Source organism: Thermobia domestica, chromosome 3 (assembly GCF_964235325.1).
Source record: "Thermobia domestica chromosome 3, izTheDome1.hap1.1, whole genome shotgun sequence".
Lineage (NCBI taxonomy): Eukaryota > Metazoa > Arthropoda > Insecta > Zygentoma > Lepismatidae > Thermobia > Thermobia domestica.
In genome coordinates, this window is record NC_137456.1 from 321154766 (window position 1) to 321174900 (window position 20135).

The following is a 20135-nucleotide window of genomic DNA, read 5'->3' on the forward strand; positions in this document are numbered from 1 at the left end:
AAATCCTAATTATTACAAATACTCTAGATTTAAGACAACTGGGGGAGAAGTTATTTCGATTAGTCCAGTCTTTAGACTTTCATTGTTTTGTGTTTTAGAGAGATCCTTAAATTTCAATACAGTAAGTATGGATCAATCATCGAACAGAACCATAGAATCAGAAATTATACTAATACAATAGAACTACTACCCTGCCAAATTAAAGCAAATTGTCTTTTAATTTTGATATTTTATCTCTTATGTTTACAACAAAAAATTATATTACAGAGCAGATTGACTTGATCACCAATCTCTGATCTTTCACAATAACTACTAGCACAATAACTACTAGCATCTTTTTCAGCCAGGGTACCATGAAATATTAAATGTTAATTTTTCTCATGTGTAAGTTTTCTTCATCATAATTACTACAATTGACTAGAATTGCAAAACTCTAATCCTCTGAATTTTCTGGCCCACTATTTTTTATTTATGTTCAGAAAGGTGGTGTATTAGAAATGAAATGAAATTTATAAGTTTTATGTCTCACGATTATGCCGGTTAGGCTAAAGGAGACAGTAATGACGAGAAATGAATGAAATGGTGGAATTAATCAAGTGGAAGGAAACGGGAGAACCCCGAGAAAACCCCCACACACGGTGTTTGTCTACCTCAAAGCTCACTTGGCCAGAACTGGGATCGAACCAAGGACCCCATACACCACAGGTGAAGGCTCTACTACTGAGCCGCCAGGGCCCCCTGTACGAGAAATGAGATTTATGGGCTACTAGGTGATTAGAACTATACCAGTATGAAAAAGAGGGCTATATTTTTTATTTGAGATGCTTGAGTTCTATAGTACTTCATAGTCATCAAAAACTAGTCACTAGCTGTACTAATCCCATTCAGGTTTTACTTGACATAGGCCTTCGACTTGAGTTACCATTAGTTTAAAATTCGTTAGCAGTACCTTAGCCCATATATTTCACAGATTCTTCTCTAAGTTTCCTGTTCATTTTCGGTTTAGATCGATTAAACTTAGCCGTCCTACTTCCTATGCAAATACCATGTTCATTTTGCTTCTTCACTTTTTCTTCTAAATGTTATGTATTAACGGTTTTTAGAAGACATTAATTACCTTTTGTAACTCAGATTTCAATTTCACTTTTGTTTTCTTTAATTACCTATTCTATCTCGGACACGTTGAATCAAATAATTTTCTGATGATGCTTCTATATTCTTATCCCAATTTTCTCCGTTATCAGAGCTCCACGTGCCCATATGAATATCATACGCCTACTTCGTCCAGAAGACTCGGACTTGATTCCCGGCTTTAGCTCATGTGGTTCGAACTGCAAGTTAAGCTGTCGGTTCGCTTCTCATATAACATAGCTACTAAAACGGAAACTGAAACTCCAACCTAATCTAATCTATTCGTTTGCTTGTACCAATATATTCTAATTGACATCATCCAAATTATTTTCTAAAAAAATACTAAATGTACTTGTTTGGGTATCGATAAAATCACAACTGAAAACGCTAAGTAAACCAACAGATTATGTTGTGTTACTTCTTTCCGTATACCGAATTTCTCTCCTCAATTTTTTTTGCTTCTGTTTCTGCTGCTTCTCTTGTTGAACATGTCTTACAGTGTTCAAGTCTAAATATTATAATTTTGGTCATTACAAATAAAGAAGTAGCGAAAGACACTAAAATTCTAACTACCAAATGTTCACTTACGTTTACCATTATCGAGGTTGTGAGTAGCGTCGTTAATAAATAATTCTGAGAGCAAAAGGCAGGTGCTGTAGATACCGCAGAGAAAATACCGAAAGAGTGATATTATTTTTGAACATCCAAACGGAGACATCCTGTAGCTGATAAAAGTCTGAAAATACATCAGTTTAAACTAGAGGAAGATGCTTAATACAAGATCTTAAGCACAATTTATATCTCAAACACATTAAGGCAAAATGTAGAACATTATTTCTCATTAAATATAGTTCTCTAATATTTCTCAATAAAATATTCTACTGCTCTGTAGGTGTGTTATTATATCTAATTAAAACTTACTGCCTACTCTACATCCACAAGCAAACATTACAACAAAAGTACAACCATATCCGAGCTATAATGACTGACGTGTGACATTATTTTCAATATAGGAAAGAAATCCGTGCATTGAGTTTTCATGTGTCATTGTACTTGGTATGAAATAGTGAGGAATATTCTGGCATGCAAAAACCCAAATTCCATTCAGGACACATTCATGTTCTGTTCTTTAGCATTCTTTTGCCTCCCTTGTCCTTCCTGCATTGTAACAGACTTCACAATATCTACTGGGTCTGGTTGTTTTTTTCGGTAGCTGGAACATTCTGCGCAAAATGTCTCCCAATCTTTTGGTTCCAGCTGAGATTTAGGAGGCTTGCCGAGCATCAGTCCCTACATTTTCTCTCAAGGCTTTCTCTGCTTTCTGCCAAATGCACATTATTCTCTCATCCACTTCTAGTTTCCTTGTATAGAATCCATGCATTTGCAGCTCACATATTTAACTAGTGGAAGAATAGTTTCTTCCACCACTTTAGTTAATTCAGATTGAAACGGTAATATACCACTAATTGTTGGAAGAATGTATTCTCCAATTTATTGAATATGTCAACTGCAAATGCATGGATTCTATACAAGAAAACTAGAAGTGAACGAGAGAAGAACAATGTGCATTTGGCAGATTTTCTGCAGAAATTAGGGATAAACTACAATGAAAAGGCAGGGATTTGCTTGAACTCAACAAATCTCATGTGAGAACACCTGCAAAGGCCTATGTAACATGATACGCGCTGAAATGAGGCTGGCTACTAATTGCTCTCGCCTTCTTCCTAAAACGGAGTTCATTACTCGCCCGTAAAGATGTAGCAGCATCCAGAGGTATCTACACAGTCGCAGTAAAGTAATTATTTAACGTGTCTGGAACACAATAAGCAACAGTATATAATAAAATCAGCCTAATATGATATGCACGTGCATAGCCGGCTTGGAAACAATACCACACTCGTGCTATGCACGAGAATGGCCTTCAATGTGTTAATATTATTCTATAGCAATCATTTCCAACTGAATCTCATATGTCATACATCTTTATGCTTGGGACATCTATAATGAGAAATATGTAGGGCTAACCTGAGGACATGACATGGAGGGAAAGATATAGATGAGAGTAGATAGTTATGATTCCATGAATGAATACTCTGTAATCGACGTTCTTCATTATGTGTCATCCTTAGGTTAATCAGACATGTTCTGTGTTTGTATCAATTCGTTTACTCTAGCGTTTTTCAAAGTGTGGGTCGCGGGTCGTTTTTTTCGGTGGGTAGCTAGAAGTTTTTCCTTCTAACTATGGAAATGTTATTTTGATGTTGTGAACTACTATTCAGAAAATGAAAACTGGAAGCGTTTGTTAATGAGGTGAACAATACAGTAAGTGGTTACTCAAAGCCCTGGTTACTTCCTTAAAGACATAGAAAAATGTAAGCGACAGCGATAGCGGGGATCGAGACTAAATACAGAAATCGACTCCAAGTGTCTAATTCCTTGCGCCTGATAGAAGCCTAATTCGTCAGCGTGTATATCAATACAGTTATTAACAAATATCGAAAACAAGCACATGCATCGCATGCGACTCATTATGAATAGTTGTACACAGATTTTGTTTTCCAATTAGTTTTTGTATATCATGTGAATTTTTATTTTTGTTAGTCTGGGAAATAACAAATTACAGATATGGTTTAAAAAATTTAAGTAGTTTGAAATACTACCCCATTACGTAGAATGTCCATGTGTATTTGAATAAAAGTAGGTGGGCCACAAAATACATTTTATTATTTAATGTGGGTTGCGGTAACAATAAGTTTGAGAACCACTGCTATGGACTATAGAAAAGATAAAATATAAGTCTCGAGGTATCGACTTGGAAATAATCACTCTACAGTCCATGACTTATAAACTATGATAACTAATTTTTTGTTCTATGAGATTTTCATTTTTTATGTAAAGATGTTGTTATACTATTCATTTACCTGAATAAACATGTAGAAAGTGACAGATCCAAACATAACATACATACTGACGTGGTGTACAACTTCGTGACCAGTTATTTGAAAATTGGCTAACATAATGAATGCGAAACAAAAAATGTATCCAGAGAAAGCACTGATAATGTTAATGTTAAATAACGGTGGTAGTGGATACTTTTTTTGATAAATGTTAATACTCTCATAGCGAGTGTAGACCACAAGTAGCACTGAAAGAATGAAATAATATACAAAATCTTGGATTACAAATGCAATATTCATGTACACTCATGTCCAAAATTATTGTCGCATATCTATAACTGTCTTCTTGTAAGAATATAATGTGATAATGATTTTGAAGGGAACTTTTAATACTGATACTATGTGTATAATTGAGAAATGTATATTTGAAGGGTAAGGGGAAAAAGGAAGGAATGTCACAAAACTGTATTTTCTAGAAAACGGTGTTTTACTATTGAAAGCCGCGTAAAAAAGAATAGGGATAGTCAAAACTTTTGCCCCTTTATACATGGATATTTTTACATCTATGCATGGTTACATATACAGTCAAATAGTACCAAGAGTCACCAACAGATGGGACAAATTACCCGATAAAGCACACACATGGACATTCCTCGTTTTTCCCCTTACCCTTCATTTGTGGTAAATTTCATAGGAAAAGAATTATAAATACGGAAATTATAATGAGTAAAAGACAATGTTGCTAAATGGAGAGTAAAATTTTATTTTCGTTTTATTATTCTTGTTTACTACTCTTTTGGATGAAATTTATAAGAAATATTATAATATTATAAGAAATACCGGGCGAATTCGTTATCAAATTAGATTCCTACAACAACATATTTATAGACATGCAACAATAATTTTGGACATTTTGGACATTACGAATTAAGTCCTAACTTTTTAATCAATCATTTTGAAAATAATGTAATAATTACTTAATCTCAACATAGAACTTCACATTTTTACAGATATTTATAACATGATAGTTGCAATAAATACTTCGCAATCGAATATATGCTTTGTTATACTGATTCTATTTGTTAACCATTAGTCAATCTACGTCAAACAAGAAAATGTCTGATTTGTTTTGTCATTTTATCATTTTCACTTCGCTTTTGTGACCGATTCCTTAATACACTCAAGCCGCATGAGACATCCCTACGCTGGGTTGTCAACTTGAGACGTTAAGTTTTACGTTAATCAAAATTCCGAACTGGAAAGCCAACTTGTAACCACCTTATAATCTTGTGGCTGGAGAGCCGACTCTACAACGTACAAGTTTACACCAATTGATTACACTTTCATTCGTAGCTAATGTTATATTGGGGAAAGGGAAAAAAATCAAGTGGGTCGCCGAAACTATTAATACTTCCTTCCCTGAGCTACGATTATGGACCAGTAAGCACAACGCTATTCAATTCCAGACTCTTGCACACTAATGATATTATCGGTACCATAAGAGGAAAGAAAAAAATCCATTTTCAAAACAACACCACATACTTTGCATATTATATTTATTTAACCCTTTTTAGCGAACAGCGGATAATAGCAAGAATTGTATCAATGTTAGCGATCATAAACAGCTAGACTCAATAACCATAGTTTTAAAAAATCATCAGACATACGTATTTCAGTCTCTTGAAAGTTTTAGAAAACTTCTCACACCAACGCAACAAAGTAGCCAATAACAACAGCGTTTAGACGTTATCCTTAATAACAATTAAACAGTTATTTACATTCCTCAACCAAGTATTTGAGACAGAAACTTTAGTAGGCTACATCATAACGAGTGAAGGGAGATTACAAAGTACATTACTGTTTACAAAACATCTCATCACAGAGGGAGTAAGTACGGGGCTGCGTCGACCAATCTTCTTCCCCGGACATAACGCTTCCACTACTTTCCGCAACCAACTGTATTAAGAGGGCGCTATCCCTCGACTTAGCTTACAACTAAACAGCGGCGGTAATAATACATATGACAGAAACATTTATAGGAGGTACTAGACCAGCCAGCAATCTAAACTCTACCTCTGACATCATCACATCTAGGCGTGAATACAATCGCAATGCCCACCGTCTTCGACGCGTCCGACTGGACTATTTTAAAGTAACTTCTTAACTAAAGACAAGATATAGAGATAACTCGAGGATTTGCCTAAATCTTTTCCTTGCGTGGCGACTTAATATTTTAGACTATGAACTATAGGTTATAGTAAACAATACGGAGTGCCCACTACTGGGACGAACATGAGCTAGCTGTAAGCGAGTGATACATTATACATCTGCGCAACTCAAGAAACTAATTTCATTTAATGCAAGAGAGAAATGGTGTTGACATCGGACTACCCCGTCGGCGTATGAATTTACTTACTGGATGGAGGACTCACTTCGATTTACTCAGACATGTTACAGACGAAACGTATGATAAGAGACAACATTGTAGACATCGTAGAATAAAGTTGAAAATTGAGTGAATACACTAAGTAGCAAAGCAATTGATGAGTGATATATTGTCTTTCTCTAAACAAAGTGATTCGAAACAACAGAGTAAGCACACGATATTGATAATATTGTACCAGCTAATTACGAACAGAGACAAAACAATTGGATGAATTATATGAATTATTGACGGAATTTCTTTACAGTTCTCGGAACAATGTTCACTCCTTCAATAAATTGAGTCGGAAAATAATAATGACAAGAGTTACCTGGAGGCGGTGATCAAAGCTCGTCCAACTGCTACTTACAAAATACCCACTGGTAAACAATATTAGCACCACGGACTAGTTCCAAGGGCACAGCTTCAGGCAGCATCTTTGGCAGCAACCGATCTCCAATAATCCTTCAGGTCGCTCGACGTGAGGTGATCGCAGACTTCATCCACAGGCACAGATTTACCCAATGGCAACCTTTTAAGTCGGCAGCAAACTAAAAGCACATCCTCAACTTCAACTAGACGGACGTAAGTCAACCGTATAAGTCGTTGTAGCAATTTGTCCACATCGACGACCACGGGCGATAATCTAAGGAGGACAGCGGTCCAAATCAAAACTGTAAGAGGAAAGCTGGAGGCGGTACGGAGAAATGCCTGCACCGTCAGCGTCACAGACAGTTTATCCAAGGAAATGCAGCAGGGCCGAGCCAGAACTGAATCAGGAAGGTGGTTCGTGATGTAACTGTCGTAAGTCTACACCAACAATGTCATGATGAACAGTTAGAAAACAGCAAGTCCAAATAGTAACAGGGAGACACAAACAGACTTACAGATGAGCTATTGTCGTTTATCACATATTACACGGATTTTGCAATATCACTCCACTACGCCATCTCCTATAGAGACTTTTGATTTAAAAAACTGGTTACATTGCTGCGTAGATACAAACTAACTTCGTTCTCAAAGATGGAACGGTGCACTATCAACTAGCCTTTCGACGCCATGTTTCAGTACAGAGAGGTAGAACAAAGGAGAACGCGCTCAGAGGTCCCGCTCACTCTCTGATTGGCCGCTCCTAACTACGTAGCATCGCGCAAAACTAAAATAAAGATTTTAGCATTTACTTAAATATAACGAAACGAAAGTAAAAATTATATAAATTGTTATATAATTATGTATACCCACAACAGATTACTTAATCTTAAACGAAAATACAAACTCCGGTTTTCGAACAACTAGCGTCATCTCACGGAATTGAGAAAACCCAACTCGATGCAGGCCACAGACTTACAAAGAAAGTAGTATACTCCAACAAAACAAACCAGCCCAATTGTCGACCATCTTGAATATTTCAAAAGGGTCGAGAATTGGGAAAATAAAAATGGAGAAGAAATAACACTCAACTGAGAGCTCATTAAATGACTCTATAAAATAATCTCTTTGAGAAAATGTAACGTTCAAAGAGGATCGTTACACGCACCATAAACTCTATCAACATAATCTTTCAACAAGTATGTCTGATAGTAAGAGAACGTTTATGTTTTTTATTTCAGCCAATGAAGGTAAAAAAAAGTAGGCCTGGATTTCATAAACAGGGAAGTATCACTTTGAGAACAAACTAACCAATTTTTTCCTGTGTTTCACACAACTATTGTGGTTATAGAACTCTCTTCTTTCTCGACTATTACTAGTGCCCTCCACATACAAAGCCAAAACAAGAGCACGCTTGTTTTACTCGAGTTAGTAGTGATAAAGCACGGGAAAAAATATAACAAAATGACGAGGAATGCCCAGGTGCTCCCGTGCTATTTTTTGAGAATTTTGTATTTTATAAGTCAAGTGTATACACCTTCACGAGCTGTAAAAACAAAGTACAAGGGCAGAAAAATACCACATCAAGAACACCTATCCTAGTTTTCTCTTGCTGGTAGTACACACAAAAACATTTGACCAATAGTCTCCAATGTCACATTAATTTTTTGGTGTGAATGTTTTAATTAGCACAAGGACGAACTTACTTGTATGCTTGTATGCTGTGCTATGTATGCGGTGTCTGTGTACCCTCTATCACGTCAGCAGGGTACACAGAATTTTGACGAGGAGAATTTCCAATCGCAAAGTCATAATGTTCCAAATGTTTGATATACATATCGTAATACAGCAAAATGCTTACTTTAACACATTAATTCCATTGGCTCATGCACAACTATTGTGGTTATGTGTTCGATAATATTTAAGTATGTTATATACAGAAAAGGTAGGAAATTTAGGGCAACATCCGCATTGCTCCAATAACAATTACTAATCACGACGTAAGGTATGAACTAACCATACCATGAACTTGCTGTGGACAGTATTATTGCAGCGACTCCTCATACAGTGCTATCAAAGCTATGTCATACATCACGTGGTATCATCCAAGTGTTTATTGTGAATACATATGGAGATTCCATCCACATTGAGTGACTGATCACGTATCGATAACTATTGCTAATCGTTGATAATCGATAATTAATAAAGGTTATATTTTTATTTTTATTTTTGTTGTAAGTGATGTGGATAATTGTTTTATGAAAAATGACTAATCCTCCATTATCATATTGTTAATGATTTGAAACCAATAACACTGAAATGATGCATCTTACTTTCTTATATTCTGCTACTGATTACTATTTTATTTAATATATATCAAAGATGCAATAAACATTATTTCCAAGAGAGCTGTAACTGATTGAAATTAAACAATGGTGACTAAATGTTTAGTTTTTCGTTTGTATAACATGCTGTAATCTTCTCACAAAGTGTTGTGTAAACTAAAATAAGATAAACAAATCTTCCACAAATCCAACTAATCTATCAAGTTATTCTTTCTCTTTGGCTGATTTCTGGTTACAGAACTTGTTCAGCGAACCTACATAAATCCTGTATATATACCGTGGATTTTTAGAACTTGTACCTGTACTACTGATTGTTAGGATCTATTAAGATGTGAGTGATCTTGGGAGGTTAAAAATCAGAGCCTGGTCCAATAGATCGTGCGATCTAAGCAGAAGTACTCTCAAATCGAATAAAGTGAGCTGGATCAGCAGGAGTAAATAACGTGTTCCTGAACACTGAGGCTTTAGGGTTACTTTAATTTATGTTAACCAGTTCCTTTGTAGCTAGTCAAAGACCAACAAAGAATCTTCGGGACAACCAAAATCCATGATGGCCCAGCATTTTTGAGAAAATAATAATATGTACCATCTGAAATAGTATCTGTTTTCTAACCAGCTCCCACTCTTTCTTATATAATTTTTGATGTTACCTTAATGCCAATTGAATTTTGTGTTCTTCGAAGCCTGATAAATGCAAGAGTATACGCTATGTTTATTTTCAGTACTGCTCATCTGAGCCAATCTCAAAGTTTCAAGCTAATAGTTTATTGATATGAACGGGAAATTCTGAATTCTCCTATTCCAGATAGCTTTGTATTCTCCCCAGCTCTTACTACGTTCTATTATATTGAAGATTTTTTTGTTCTGAGCGGAAACTCGATTTTTAAAAGCCATACGTCGTAATTTATTATTATCGGAGTAACAGCCTACCAAATATGTAGAAAAAGTACTATCAGAATACAAATATCTATTCTGGCTTAAAAGTCTGTGGTTTGACAAACCAACCTGTATATGCTTAGATTTACAACATCACTTCATATTTAGAACCTTTTACAATATTAATACCAATACTTTTGAATAAATAGTTATCAGAGTACAACCAACAGTTAATACGTACGCAGTGGAGCTCCGATGTTTAAAATGTTTCCAAACATACAACTCTCAGGGGGATAGGCATATATCATGCTGATGGAAGGAATACTAGTTGTAATATGTCTCTTCAAAAACGCTCCCACATATCTGGGAAAACAAAAGAAGTGTTAGAAGTAAATCTGTGTATTCGACTTCTAGACTTCTTTTTCATAAAATAGACACATACACACACACACACACACACACTATATATATATATATATATATATATATATATAGTATGGCGCTAAATTCGTTGTACAAAAGCAGAGGAGTGATTCCTGAGAGTGAAACCAACAAAAAAGTTCCAATAAACATAGGGCGAAAACCCCACCGTTTACGAGTTATAGGCCGCCGAAAACATGAAAAAATGAATTCTAAAGGTCCATAGCTCCAAAACTATGGGACCTACCGTAGTCGGGTCAAGACTTCACTTAAGAACTAGTATGTGCTCTATCCAAAATTACATGTTTTAGAATTCCAAATTACTCACGCAACAATTTTTATGGAGGTAGTTGGAGAGTACTTTATATCATAGGCCCATAGTCAAACTCCCTCTATAAAAGGTGTTGTGGAAGCACTTTAGGATTCTGAAACACGCATTTTTGGATACGGCACATACTAATTCCTACGTGAAGTCTTGAACCGACAACGGTAGGTCCCATAGGTTTGGAGCTGTGAACCTTTAAAATTCAGTTTTTCATGTTTTTGGCAGCCTATAACACGTAAACTATGGGGTTTTCGCCCTATGTATGGAACTTTTTTGTTTATTTTACTCTCAGGAATCACTCCTCTGCTTTTGTACAACGAATTTAGCGCCATACTATATATATATATAAAGTGTGCTATTAGAAACTAGAAGAAGCAGAAACGTTTGAAAGGCTTCTTATCTGTAACGCTAAACCCATGTTTAAAAATCGTATCTTCGAATCTCTTACCATTCTTGCGCTTTTAGATTGATATTGAAGTTGTAAGTGGTAAATTTATGCCACTTTTAGTGACAGTAGAGCAGCTAGAACTAAAACTGAAAGACTTCTGGGAAACTTGACTTATACAGGGTGTTTCAAAACAAACACCGACGACGTTTGGGAGGTGATTCCTGACACCAAGGTAAGGCAAAGTGTATGACCAACCTGGGCGCACAAATGCTTCCTTTCGGAGTTATAGGCTGCCGGAAACATGGAAAAAATGAACTTTAAAGGTTAATAGCTCCAAAGCTATGGGACCTACCGTAGTCGAGTCAAGGCTTCACTTCAGAACTAGTATCCTGCGGTACTTCTGCGACAATTTTTTATAGAGATAGTTGGTAAGCTCTTAGCCAAATTGTATGCCCATAACCAAACTCTCTGTATAAAAACTGTTGCGAAAGTACCACAGGATTCTGGAACGTGTATTTTTGGATAGGATACATACTAGTTCCTAAGTGATGTCTTGACCCGACAACGTTAGGTCCCATATTTTGGGAGCTATGGATCTTTAAATTTCATTTTTCCAAGTTCTCGGCAGCCTAAAACTCCGAAAGGAAGCATTTGTGCACCAAAGTTGATATATACTTTTTGATTTATCTTGGTGTCAGGAATCACCTCAAAACGTTGTCGCTGTTGTTTTGATATACCCTGTATAAAACAAATATTCTTTTTACCTATTACCATATTTGTTCAAGTGGCATCACATAGCTTCCGGCTACAGTAAAGTGATAATAGTGGAAAACTAATATGCTAATAATCGGTATAAAAACTGTTTTCCTTTATGCATTGCTTCATTTACTGGATGTCGATGAATATTAAAATCTGATATAGTATTCTTAGCACTCCCAATTGCACTAGTAATACAAGAAGGAAGGTTGTCCTTATCCCAAATCTACTTCTCATTTGACTTTCAGTACATACTTTGAATATGAATCCTTACCTTCAAAACCTTTGTAATTATTAACCTCTTGCGTTCCAGGTGTTATTTTTTATGTGCGTACTGTAATATCAGATTTTTATTCACTATTGAAAGACTGTTTAGATCGTTTTATAGGGCATAGTTATTGCGCAAGCGCGAAGGGAACTTTCTTGTTACTGATGAAAAAAGTATTGTATTGTGGAACATTTAGAGTAAAAAAGAGAAATTTTGATGTTCTGAAGGGATTTTACGCTGCTTGATGTTGGTAACACTGACCGGAGATCAAAGGCAGTTTTTTTCTTTTATCTTTTTTTTTCAATCTCCAAATTCAATCTCGAACTTGTCAATTGATTATCGTGAAAACCAAAACATATGTGTCCTAATTGAATGCTCTCTTAAGCCTGCCATCTAGTGAGACAAAACATATTTTGTCTTTTCTGTCAGTAAGGTGTTGTCATCTAAGGGGAAATAGTAGAACTAAGTCTTGCCTTGCAGCCACTAACAAATTTCATCATCTCCAGGATTAATACAACCCTTAATAAAGGATACTTTTTCATGGCATCCCCATGGATGTCACTGGTATTTGGCAACGGAGTATTTTATGATATCCACATGGATGTCACTGGTATTTTGAAACGGAGTATTTTATGACATCCACATGGATGTCACTGGTATTTTGCAACGGAATATTTTATAACATCCACATGGATGTCACTGGTATTTGGCAACGGAGTATTTTATGATATCCGCATGAATGTCACTGGTATTTGGCAACGGAGTATTTTGTGATATCCACATAATGTCACTAGTGTTTTGAAACGGAGTATTTTATAACATCCACATGGATGTCACTGGTATTTTGCAACGGAATATTTTATAACATCCACATGGATGTCACTGGTATTTTGAAACGGAGTATTTTATGATATAAACATGGATGTCACTGGTATTTAGCAACGGAGTATTTTATGATATCCACATGAATGTCACTGGTATTTGGCAACGGAGTATTTTATGATATCCACATAATGTCACTGGTATTTTGAAACGGAGTATTTTATGACATCCACATGGATGTCACTGGTATTTTGAAACGGAGTATTTTATGACATCCACATGGATGTCACTGGTATTTGGCAACGGAGTATTTATGGTATCCACATGGATGTCACTGGTATTTTGAAACGGAATATTTTATAACATCCACATGAATGCCACTGGATGCAAGGGGTTAAAATACTTTTACAACTTATTAGCACCTACAATTATTACTCACGCTGACACATAGCTCAAAGTAAGGATAAAAGTTGTCATCAAAATCAACTTAGCACCATTGTTTATGAATACTCCCGGAATATTTTTGTGTTGATTCTCCTAGAAAAACAAAAACAAAAAAAACGAAAGAATGAAAGAAATAATATTCGTAACTACTAATATACAAAGTAGATGCTCGAAATTCACTTTTATATTTTTTCTCTCCAATATGTTTTTAGTATTCTTCAAGGAGGATCCGAAGGTTACTGCTTATATTCATTCAAATTAAACTACAAGGAATTTATTAATACAATAGTTACCTTTTTATTTATTTGTCGTTATTGCTCAAACATTTATTAATTTGGAGTTGTAATATCTGTATCTCGGAGTCATGGAATATTAATCCTTGCTTCTGGAACTAGTTCTTTATCTTCGTTATTGGTCTCTTTATCATTATGAATGTGTTGTCTAATAGGGCCCATACACTGTCCACGGTTTTTGCAAACAAGGCTGTTTGTGCAAACAGTTTGACCGTGTATGGTGCTGTATGAACTGTTTGCGCAAACGTTTGTGCAAATCTTTTTCAGATCGAACTCGTTCAAAAATTGTTTACACGAACATGATGTTTGCGCAAACACGTGGACCGCTATGGCGCCAATGAATAGGAATCAAGAATTCTGGAGAGAATTTATTGAACTTTATCGAAATTTACCTGAACTGTAGAAGGTAAAGAGTGAAGATTATAAAAAACAGGAATCTGAAAAATGCGGTATATGAGAAATTGGTGGATAAAACGAAGAAAGTAGATTAGGATAAAGAGTCAGTGAGGAATAAAATCAATTTTCCAGTATTTCACCACATGTAGTTAAATCCATTCGTAAATAATTTTTATAGTCCACAGTCGAACTTATCTGAAGTTCGAATATTACCTAGGTAAATTTTGATGCCTAAACATAGACCGTTTCTTGAACCACTCTTTCATCCACACCCTCTTTTTTCGTTTTAGTTTGGCAGGTCTTTCCGCTTCCAAACCACAAGCAATTACTATCGCTAAACAAGCTGCTTCAGTGGACATGTTTACGTGATCATACTCAAAATTGAACTGAAGTTTATGCAAACAGTTGAACCGTGTATGGCCGAATGTTTACGCAAACACAGTGTTTGCACAAACATTATATTTGCACAAACCGTGGATCGTCTATGGGTCCCTTAACAACAGGTTTCGACTCGTACTGTTTTCATAAACGGGAACAGGTCCTTTGTTAGTATCCGTTGCGCTTGGAGAAAAAGAATAATATAGCGTACTTCACATTTGATGGGATTATGTATTACTTCATCCGTTCTAAACATGTGTTACTCGATTCAGACTCCCCGTAGCAATGAGGAGCAGCCTCGGGAGTAAAGTAGGCTAGAGACAGAAATTCCAGTAGGGTATATAACCAACCTCCGCACGGAAGAAAGAAGTGGCCCAAAACATGTCCCTCAAACTTTTGATGGAAACGTCTCATTTTTAATGAGTTATAGTTTAAAGTTCTGTTCTTACTTGCAATATGTTTGTTTGGAACCAATATTAGTTTGTGTTCAAAGTGTTGTTGTTAGCATCAATACACTGGTGATACTACCGGTTGTATGAACTACTGACTGTCACGTGCTAAATTCGATATCTGCATAGGCATATTCGATGGTTGCGCTTAAGTCATGCCATGTACGAGACTTCTCTTCATAAAGATCTACTATAAGTAAAATTCTAAGGAGAGAGATCTGGGAAATGTTGGGGTACTCGATAAACCCTCGTCGAACAAGTAAATTTTCATGGTGAAACTCCCTGACAAGATGATGGCAGTGAGGTGAGGCACCATCTTCTTACAGATAAAATATTTCGTCATAGAGATCTCTGATGGCAGTCAAAATGGATGTCTCTACACATCTACAGGTACTCGCCATCGCTAGTTGTACTCTTAAAGAAGAATGGCCCAATCAATGCAGGATAACAAAAGTCACACTACACATTTACCCCTGGTAAATTCACGATATTGTCCGCGAGAGTTTTCGGTTTTACAACTGACTAGCAGAAACAATTGTGTCGGTTTATTGTACCACTGAGTTCGAATATGGACTCATAGGACCGCACGGTCATCTTTGGAAATGTTTCGTCGTTTTCCAATGTATTGAGACTACTCGCAGTACCACGGTCTATGATCTGGGTCGTTGTCGTTTATTGCGTGTTGCAGCTTGAAATGTAGACCTACAACTCTGCAGCGCTCAAACTATGTCGAACACTTGTGAAACTCATACTGGTTTCGAGAATATACTGCCTGACAGAGTTCTGTGGATAGTGAGGGTATTGTTCTTAATACAATATAGGAATTACACTGTTAAAAATAATTTCTTAAAGTTGAGAAACCGTTTTTTATCTGTGCACCGAGACAATATTTTCTTAGAAACGAGGTTTGGCAAGTCTCATTCATAAGGAAAGTAACAGTATATTTTCTCGTTTCCCTTTATACAACCTCATCATTTCTCATTAATGAGAGTTTCAAACTCTTGTTTCTAAGAAAAGATATTCCACAGATAAGGAATGGTTTCTCAGATTTAAGAAAGCATTCTTAACAGTGTAGCAGGATCTATCTCGGACAAGCTGTTCGGAATTCTTTTTGTGTTCATAAATAGCAGAACCGTCGGTTTCAAATTTATCTCGAATTCAGAAAATTGTCAAATGTATTCCAAATTTATTCCTCCAATGTTTCGAATCTCATGTACCACCTCAAGACTGCTTCCTTTTCTTCAAATGTCAACTTTGCAGTCAGGTTGTTTCACTCGCTCTATCTACGCAAGAGAAGAAGTAAAATATCACAACAATGGAATATCAGAGCAGTAAACTTTAACATTTCCAAAAACGAGACGTTTTCTGTCAATCCATTTCGCACAAGAGCATATTGGACAAAGTAACTACCTTCGTACATGGATGAAAACACTTTCTTTATGGTCTTCGTTTTTATCAAATCAGTGTATGTTTGATCTTATAAAATGGGATATTTTTTTTTAAATTTTGTGATAAATGATGTTTGCTCTGTGATTAGAATAGCATTATATCTAAAATAAAATAAAATAAAATAAAATAAAATTATTTTCATTGACTATCGTAATAGTTTTAAAAATTTTAAACCGATTTGGTTTCCTTTTGTTAATGATCACTCTTAACACGATTACGAACTTTTACCTGCCCTTCATAGATTGTTTTCTGTTTATCAATTTATTTAAAATAGCTCATGTTAAACTTGAAGTGTTGATCCTATTTTATAGTCTTGACACGGCATAATTACCAACTAAAATATTTAAGAAAGAAGCCTACGTCTTTTCCTCGACTATTTGATACTTTCAAATGACAACAATGGTGAGAAGTAATGTAGATAATGCAAGACATTATAAAGATTGTAAGAAATGATAAAGAACGATAAAGAAATGAAATATATACTCTTCGTTTCCATCTTGAACTAAAATATTGTGTTTTCATGGCGAGACGCGCATATAAGACCTTTTTGATGTAAGTAGTCAAGAGGTATATATATATATATATATATATATATATATATATATGATCAAAAGTACCCGGACACCTGGCTGAAAACGACTTACAAGTTCGTGGCGCCCTCCATCAATACTGCTGGAATTCAATATGGTGTTGGCCACCCTTAGCCTTGATAACAGCTTCCACTCTCGCAGGCATACTTTCAATCAGATGCTGGAAGGTTTCTTGGGGAATGGCAGCCCATTCTTCACGGAGTACTGAACTGAGGAGAGGTATCGATGTAAGTCGGTGAGGCCTGGCACGAAGTCGGCGTTCCAAAACATCCCAAACGTGTTCTATACGATTCAAGTCAGGACTCTGTGCAGGCCAGTCCATTACAGGAATGTTATAGTCGTGTAACCACTCCACTACAGGCCGTGGAGTATGAACAGGTGCTCGATCGTGTTGAAAGATTTAATCGCCATCCACGAATTGCTCTTCAACAGTGGGAAGCAAAAATGTGCTTAAAACATCAAAGTAGACCTGCGCTGTAAGAGTGCCAAGCAAAACAACAAGAGGTGCAAGCCCCCTCCAAGAAAAACACGAGCACACCATAACACCACCAAATTCGAATTTTACTGTTGGCACTACATACGCTGACAGATGACGTTCACCGGGCATTCGACACACCCACTCCCTGCCATCGGATCGCCACATTGTGTACCGTGATTCGTCACTCCACACAACGTTTTTCCACTGTTCAATCGTCCAATGTTTACGCTCCTTACACCAAGCGAGGCGTCGTTTGGCATTTAGCTCCGTGATGTGTGGCTTATGAGCAGCCGCTCGAACATGAAATCGAAGTTTTCTCACCTCACGCCTAACTGTCACAGTACTTGGAGAGGATCCAGATGCAGTTTGGAATTCCTGTGTGATGGTTTGGATAGATGACTGCCTATCACACTTTACGACCCTCTTTAACTGTCGGCGGTCTCTGTCAGTCAACAGACGACGTCGGCCTGTACGCTTTTGTGCTGTACGTGTCCCTCCTCGTTTCCACTTCACTATCACATCACAGTGGACCAAGGGATGTTTAGGAGTGTGGAAATCTTGCGTACAGACTTCTGACACAAGTGACACCCAATCACCTAACCACGTTCGAAGCCCGTGAGTTCCGCGGAGCGCCAAATTCTGCTTTTTCAAGATGTCTGATGACTACTGAGGTCGCTGATAATGAGTAACTGTCACTGGTGGCAGCACAATGCATGTAATATATAAAACGTATGTTTTGGGGGGTGTCGAGATACTTTTGATCACGTAGTATATATATGTATGTATGTATATATATATATAGTGGCGAATCCAGGATATGATTAAGGGCTGAAGTGTAAAATGTATCCAATTTCAAAGCAGGACTGAAGCCCATTTTATCCAGTGTTTGCCTGAGCGGCAAGGGGAAGGCTCTCCGCGCCTGGATATATATTGCGCGAAAACTTAAAAAAATGAAATGAAATTTTGAGTTTTACGTCCCAGAGATCATATTGCTCTAATCAGAAATATACCTAATTTTCATAGATTACTTCCCGTTTACTGTGCTGGCTTCTAGAAAACCCACAAATAAAACCTTAACTTATCGACGTCAAAGATTAATTTGATGAGAAAATAATAATTTTGGAGCAGACGTGATATGAAGACGGTTGTCTATCTTACGTTGACAAGATTTCGATCGAAGCAAGGTTTGAGGAGATAAGTAATCTGTAAATATGAGCATCATTTCTATTTGTTAGAAAATATTTACACAAAAAGAAAATAGCAAACTTATATCTTTAAGTTCAAAGAAAAATATATTAAAGTATAATGTAAAAACCTATGAAAACGTGTGTGCCGTTGCCCAATATTACTTAATGGATTTCCAGATTTATTATACGTCTTCACGTGTGCACTACTATTTACATAAATGTAAATAAACGATAATCAAAAGTATTGATGTAAAAACGAGGACTATTTTCTGACAATTAATGTACACTATTATATGGCCTATATGATAATATAGAAAATTTGTCCGCCATCGTTTGGAGCCCACACATCCACGTTACAGGCACGTAGCAAGGGGTGGGTCCGGGGGGTCCGGACCCCCCTTCGAATCCATAAATGAAAAAAATTAAAGAACGATGAAACAAAAAGAAACGAGAAAAAGAAAAATAAGAGTTAAAAATATAAAACTACAACAAACGTTTGGTTACTCTTTTTTATGAGAACCTTTATGAGGAGGAAACGGAAGGGGTTTAAGTTTAAAATGGACATTATTGGAACGGAGCATACCGAGTTACATCTAACTCCATGCTAATCCTATGGACTGCAAATGACAACCGATAAATCGGTTCAATCAGATATACTCTCAGGTAGAACTTAAGAAATACCCACAATCACCAATAATATGAGCCTGGCAACTTAAATTCCAGTTACACGTGTTAAAGAAATTTTCAATTTCGCAGCAACACTAATCCATTTTATAGGATGTCTTTACTGCCAAAGAGATCTCATTGCTATCCTTGATGGCATTAAACGAAGATAAGACAAAAGAAGAAAGACGACAAGACGAACCGAGTTCGAATGACCTCGAAAGGTTATATATTATTCAATATTTTTAAAATATTCTTTTACTGGAGATTTCTTTATAGTTTGTTATTAAACTACTTACTAACATATCTTCATTTTATTGTCCTAATAAACCAATATGGGTATGTTGCCAGTAAAATAGTTTAGATTGATCGATCCCCTGGTGTGTAACCACAATATTTCATGTTACGACTCTCTTCCCCCCCCCCTCGCATTACGAAATCCTGGCTAAACGAACTAATGTATGTTGCCAGTAAAATAGTTTAGAACGATTCAGCCCCTGGTGTGATAACCATAGTGTTTCGTCACGGACCCCCCCTATTACGAAATCCTGGCTACGTGCCTGCACATTAGATAGAGAGAGACTTAAGACAATGTCTGAGGACGATAAAGTCTCTATTCCCCGTTTACTCTATTCAATATTTGCATTACATTTTTAGATACGCATAGACCCTATAATTTTCTTTTTTGAAATCAATGTGCAGAATGCACAAATAACAAAAGTATAATTACTCACCATATTGATGTAAGCAAACGATAGTACCATTTTCTTATTTCCATATCAACTTTAT

The 20135-nt window shown here is 36.3% G+C and overlaps 1 protein-coding gene across 1 annotated transcript in view; it reads right to left on the reverse strand.

Moving 5' to 3' along the window:
• LOC145681876 (DNA damage-regulated autophagy modulator protein 2-like) overlaps positions 1 to 20135 on the reverse strand; it is a 34801-nt gene extending 14666 nt beyond the window's left edge. Inside the window, exons 1-5 of the mRNA XM_081753481.1 lie at positions 20081 to 20135; positions 13459 to 13556; positions 10282 to 10403; positions 4053 to 4276; positions 1720 to 1867 (exon numbers count right to left, since the gene is read on the reverse strand). Of these exons, the coding sequence (XP_081609607.1) occupies positions 1720 to 1867; positions 4053 to 4276; positions 10282 to 10403; positions 13459 to 13556; positions 20081 to 20110 (622 nt within the window). The 5' untranslated portion in view covers positions 20111 to 20135. The remainder of the gene's footprint in view (positions 1 to 1719; positions 1868 to 4052; positions 4277 to 10281; positions 10404 to 13458; positions 13557 to 20080) is intronic.